Source organism: Oryx dammah, unplaced genomic scaffold (genome assembly GCF_014754425.2).
Source record: "Oryx dammah isolate SB20612 unplaced genomic scaffold, SCBI_Odam_1.1 HiC_scaffold_8, whole genome shotgun sequence".
Classification (NCBI taxonomy): domain Eukaryota; kingdom Metazoa; phylum Chordata; class Mammalia; order Artiodactyla; family Bovidae; genus Oryx; species Oryx dammah.
The window spans coordinates 37977420-37983718 of record NW_024070192.1 but is presented as its reverse complement, the minus strand read 5'-3'; the positions used below and the strand labels follow the sequence as shown (position 1 = coordinate 37983718).

At 41.3% G+C, this 6299-nt stretch overlaps 1 protein-coding gene across 1 annotated transcript; it reads right to left on the bottom strand.

The window, feature by feature from the left end:
* Window positions 1-4819: 4819 nt before the first annotated feature.
* Window positions 4820-5764, bottom strand: LOC120866183 (olfactory receptor-like protein DTMT). The gene has a single exon (XM_040243744.1). The coding sequence runs from the start codon at window positions 5762-5764 to the stop codon at window positions 4820-4822; it is 945 nt and encodes a 314-aa protein (XP_040099678.1).
* Between the last annotated feature and the right edge of the window lie 535 nt (window positions 5765-6299).

The following is a 6299-nucleotide window of genomic DNA, read 5'->3' as shown; positions in this document are numbered from 1 at the left end:
CAAAACAGTATACTGATCAAAAGATCACAAAAAAAATACAAAGGAGGATATACTATATGATATACTATACTTACATGAAATTCAAAAACAGACAATCTAATCTATAGTGATAGGAAACAGATCATTAGATGACTGGGTCAGAGGATGGATGACTGATTGCTAAGGATCAGAAGGGAATGGTGGGGTGACAAACACTGGATTTGGACCAGAATTGAGGTCACTTGAGTGCTTACATTGGTCAAAACTCTTTGAGCAACACACTTAAAAGGGTGCATTTTATTGTATGTAAACTTTTCTTTCAACAAAAATTATCTTCAAAGTACATGAGGTTCTGAGAAAAGAAAGTTATCAGGGATAGAGGCATTACATAATGGTAAAGGGTCATAACAATCTTAATATGTATGCACCCAACAAAAGGGCATCAAAATGTGTGAGGCAAAAAGCTGCAAGGAAACGTAGATGAATCCACTCTTATAACTGGAGACTTCAACACCTCTCCCTCAACATCCCTCCAGAAATGGACAGACCCAGCAGGCATAAAATCAGTAAGAACACAGCTGAACTTGATCAATACCACCATCAACCAGCTGGATACAATAGGCATCTAAAGACTACTTCATCCAACAACAGCAGGTTATACATTTTTCTCAAGTTCATATGGAATATTTACCAAGGTTTACCATATTCTAAGCCACAAAACACACTTCAAAAAAATTTTAAAGGATATGTGTCCCACAATGTCTGTTCACAGACTACAGAGGAATTAAACTAGAAATCAACAACCAAAAGATAGCTAGAAAATCCCAAAATATTAGGCAATTAAAGACACATTTCTAGATAACACAGGAATCAAAGAAGATATGGAAAAGGAAATGGCAACCCACTTCAGTATTCTTGCCTGGAGAATCCTAGGGACAGAGGAGCCTGGTGGGCTGCCATCTATGGGGTCACACAGAGTTGGACACAACTGAAGTGACTTAGCAGCAAAGAAGATAGCCTAAGATAAATTTTAAAGTATTTTGAACTAAATAAAGCACAATGTATCAAAAACACAACTTCGAGAGGAGCTTAAAACTCTGAATGCTTATGTTAGAAAAGAAGATCTAAAATCAATAATCTAAGCTTTCACCTTAGGAAACTAGAAAAAGAAAGGCAAGCTAAGTTCAACATATGCAGAAAAAATAAATAATAAAACTTAGAAGTCAATGAAATTGAAAATAGGAAATCAAGAGAAAATAGATGAAATAAAAACTGACTATCATGTGAAGAGTTGACTCATTGGAAAAGACTCTGATGCTGGGAGGGATTGGGGGCAGGAGGAGAAGAGGATGACAGAGGATGAGATGGCTGGATGGCATCACTGACTCGATGGATGTTGAGTCTGAGTGAACTCCGGGAGTTGGTGATGGACAGGGAAGCCTGGCGTGCTGTGATTCATGGGGTCGCAAAGAGTCGGACACGACTGAGCGATTGAACAGAACTGAACTGAAAGATATCAATAAAAATGGTAAGCCCCTAGGCAAGCTAACTAAGAAAAAAAAGAGAGAGAGAGAGGACACGATTTACTAATTGAGAGAAACATCATTACAGATCCCCTGGACATTAAAAGGATGATAACAGAATGCTATGAATAACTCTATGCCCACAAGTTTAATAACCTCAGTGAATAGGACTAATTTCTTGAAAGACACAATTGGTGAAAACTCATACAAGAAAAACTAGATGGTTTCACTGGTGAATTCCACCAAAACTTAATAAAGAAGAATCAACACCTATCCTTCTGAAAAACTGAAGAGGCGGAAGCACTTCAAAACTCCTTTCACGAGGCTAGCATTATCCTGATTTCAAGACCAGAGAAGGGCACTACAAGAAAGAAAACTGAATGCTAACATTGAAGGAGTCTTGGGCCTAGAAAAGAAAACAACAGTTTCAAAGGCCCTTGCTGAATCATCTAACTTCGGAGAAAACAAAACAGAACTTTAGGTCCCGCCCTGATGCTCCAGGCCGGTTGCTTCCATCTGGGACTTATCACCCCCTGTCCAGAAACCTTCCACCCTCTACACCTGCCCAGAAGACTTATAACCCCCTGCCCAACTACAAATGCCATCTCAACTTAAGAATACCCAAAACATCCCACCTGATTAATGTTTCCCTTATCGCTTCCACAAACCTCCCTATAAATATGGAGCCTCCCTGATCCCTCTCCGCGCTCAGCCTGGTCGTTAGGCCGACTGTCGCTCCTCCTTGCCTGAATAAAGGTAACCTACTTCTGTTGAGGTTGTCTTTCCTTTCTGCCTCACCCAAACTATACGTTACAAACATCCCTGATAAATATAGATGCAAAATTGTCAACAAAATATTAGCAAACTGAATTCAACTGCAAATTTAAAAGATCATATAATGTGATTAAGTGGAAATAACCCCTGGGTTTATTCATTCTGATTTTATCTCAAACTAAAGCTTCTGCACAGGAAGTAAAACGATCAATAAACTACAAAGGCATCATGTGGGAAAGGAGAAAATGTGTGCAAATCATCATCTTTAGAAGGAGTAAATGTACAAAATTTATAAGACTCTTCTACAACTCAAAATCAAAAAATGAATAATCCTGGACTTCCCTGGTGGTCCAGGGGCTAAGGATTCATGCCCCCAATGCAGCGGGGTCTGTGTTGGATACCTGGTCAAGACCCCATATGCAGCCACTGACTTCGCGTGCCACGACTGAAAGGACCTGCAACTAAGACCTGGCACAGTCAAATAAACATTTAAAAAACAAATCATCCTACTAAAAAATGGGCAAAGGATTTGAAGAGATATTTCTCCAAAGAAGACATGCAAATGGCTGCTACATATATGAAAAGGTGCTCAACATCACCAAGGAAATGCAGATCGAACTATATTGAGATAAAACCACAGATGTGTTGAGATGGATGCTATTTTTTAAAAAAGATAACAAATGTTGGAGAAGATGTGGAGAAATTGGAACCATTATATACTATTAGCTGTATATCCAAAGGAAGTGAGTTCAGGACCTCAAAGTGGCATCTGCATCCCCATATTTATTGCAGCATTATTCACAATAGCCAAGATTTGGAATCAACCCAAAGGTCCATCAACAGACAAATGGACTTTTTAAATGCGTATACACATACAACGGACTATTATTCAGCACTTAAAACAAAAAAGTAATTCTGCCATTTGTGAGGCTGTGGATGAACCTAGAGGACTTTACGTAAGTGAACCTGCTGAGCCACTGGGGAAGCCCATAAGGTGTGTTGATCAATTCCAAATAAGTAGAGAGAGACACCCTTGAAGAGTGAGGCTGGTAACTAGACTCTGGCTTCCTTCCCCATACCTGAGGGAATAACTTAGGACACCAACTGTGAGTTAGTTCTCAGGTAAAGACAAACTAAACTATTGTAGCAAAGAAAACAGTTCACTCGAGGTTCAGGTCAGGTCAAAATGACAATGGAGTCATGAAAATAAACGAGAGGAGAAAAGGTTAAGAGAGAGAATAATGTGAACCTTTGCAGAAGAAGATGGAAGGAAGAATCTGTATTCAATAACAAAAAGCTTCTTTTAGCAGAGGAGTGAGAATTTTGAGTTTTGACCTGAGAGGACAGGGTATTATTTAAAGCAGGGTTTGGGTTTAAAACAAAACAAAATAATAAATTGTAAGGCGAATGCAGAGAAAAAGAGAGCAAGCCAGGCAGTCAGACAGGAAAAAAAAAATTAATAGAGGGAAAAGAGAGGGTGACTGGCCTTAAGGAGAACAAGTGTCCTCCCTTTCTGACGGAGTCCTTCTTACACCCGACCAATGAAAAATTCTCTGAAAGGATGGTCACGTAGCCAGAGGTCTAGAATCTGGTGGTCTTGCAGCTTTGAGAAGATAGGCGGCAGTGAGATAACAGGATGCCATTAGGGCAATTTGGTCAGTCTTGCAGATCACTGTGATTTTATTCTTGGTTTGCAAGGTCAACATTAGGAGCCATCTTATCAATAAGACCCCACATGGGCCCTATCATAAATTAGTTGTTTAATAACTTAAGACAAAGATCAAGTAAAACTTTTTAAATGATGCTTCTTAGAATTACTTGGGAAAAACGAGAGAAAGCCCTTGCCTGCAGGTCACTGACATCCCCTTTTTGAGTCCAGCTGTTGAAGCCTCGTGTTCCGGGAAACAAATTCAGAAGGACAACGCAGATAGTGGAGAGCAGTTTGTTACACCTGCGGGCCTAAGGCAGAGTCTCCTCTTAACCAAGGACCCTGACCAGTTTTTCTGAAAACCTTATAAACTCTTAAGTGTACGTGCTCAAACCCACCTCCCCAAATTCCCTGAAACTAGTCTGAACAAAGGAAAAGAAAGATAAACTCAAAGTTAACCCGTGATCCCTATGCCTTAAGTCTAGGTAGTCAATAGGTCTGTGGTCATACCCCAATAAGCATAATAGAATGCATGAGTCTATTCAGTTACACAGATAATTAGGGTATTCTTCAGAGGGTCTAGGTAGGAGCCCTGGGGCTCTTCCTTCCGGGGGTCTGGCTTTCCAGTTGGTATGTCGTTTTCATAGACACTGGGCATATAGCTCAAAGTCCACAGTCTGGCCCAAGTTGGAGTCCTGCTTTCAAGATAGAGCCGGTTTCTGTCTGTTTCCTCCTTCGCAGCTACATATCTCCACTTTAGCTTTTACTTTGGCAATTTCTAGCTATGTAATTTAATCAAAAGACCATTGGAGAAAAAATAAGTCTGGGTTAATATCCCAATTTTAATGTCAATATACCTACTGAATAAAATTGTGTAGAAATCTCAGCTCTACCATTACAGAGAAAAAGGAGTTTTCTTTTTGTAAAAGACTCTTCCCAGGGCTCCCTTCATGTCTCTGTTCCTCAGGCTATAGATGAAGGGGTTCAGCATGGGGGTCACCACGGTGTACATCATAGCCATCACAGTCTCCTTAACAGTAGAATTATTAGCTGATGGGCATAAATAGAGACCAATAACTGTCCCATAAAACAGGGACACCACAGTGAGGTGGGAGCCACAGGTGGAGAAGGCCTTGCAGATAGCCCTTGTAGAAGGGATTTTGAGGATGGAGGACACGATTCGAGTATAGGACGTGATGATGAGTAGAAAGGGGGTCACAAGAATGAGCCCTCCCGTGATAAATATCACCAGCTCATTCACTCGAGTGTCAGAGCAGGACAGCTTCAGCAGAGCAGACATGTCACAGAAAAAGTGGGCGATCACATTGTCTTCACAAAAATGCAGCCTGGCCATGAGCAGGGTGTGCAACATGGCATGGAACGTGGTCAGCACCCAGGACAGCACCAGCAGGGAGAGACAGAGCCTGGGGCCCATGATGGCGGTGTAGTGCAGGGGGAAGCAGATGGCCACGTAGCGGTCATAGGCCATGGCCACAAGGAGGAAGCTCTCCAGGTCTGCAAAGAACAGGAAGAAGTACATTTGTGTCAGGCAGCCAGCGTAGGGGATGGACGGGACATGGCTCTGCATGTCCTGTAGCAATTTGGGCATTGTGACAGAGGAGAAGCAGAGGTCAGAGAAAGACAGGTTACTGAGAAAGAAATACATGGGTGTGTGGAGGTGGGGGTCCAGTCGAATCAGGAACATTATGAGGAGGTTCCCCAGGACGGTGGTAACATACACGGCCAGGAGCAGAGTGTAGAACAGGCCTTGGTGCTCTGGCTCAGTTGGCAGGCCCAGGAGGAGGAACTCTGAGATGATGGTTTGGTTTCTTCCTGTCATGCTCTGTGTTCAGTATCTTTAGGAGAAAATGATGGTGTCCATTTAACACCTGAATAAAAATGAACATTATGTCTGTTAGTTGGTGGTCAATGATTGATTTCACCCTCATTATCTGTAACAACACTTTGTAACCAGAAATACACTATGTCTCCAAATCCAAGCCACTTTTCAGACTTTTCCTTCATTCCTCATCAATTAGCATGTAAAAGAATATTAACTCTAATTTCCCTTCTAAAACACTCTCATCTTCTATATTCTATGTGCTCACATTGGTTCTCCCGATAGTTTCCTTACCATTCACTCTCAGTCACTTTGATTGGTTTCTTCTCCATTCTCTTATATACTGGTGTTTTCTTGGGTTTTTTCCTAAATACCATTCTCATAATTTTATATCTACAGCCCTGGAAGAACTCACATATTCCTTTGGCATCCATTACCATCTAAAGCTCATGGGTAGACTTTTATCACCTTCATCACTGGCTTACTGATTATGTTCCCCACAGAATATCACAAGCCTCTTCAGCCATCCACAGAT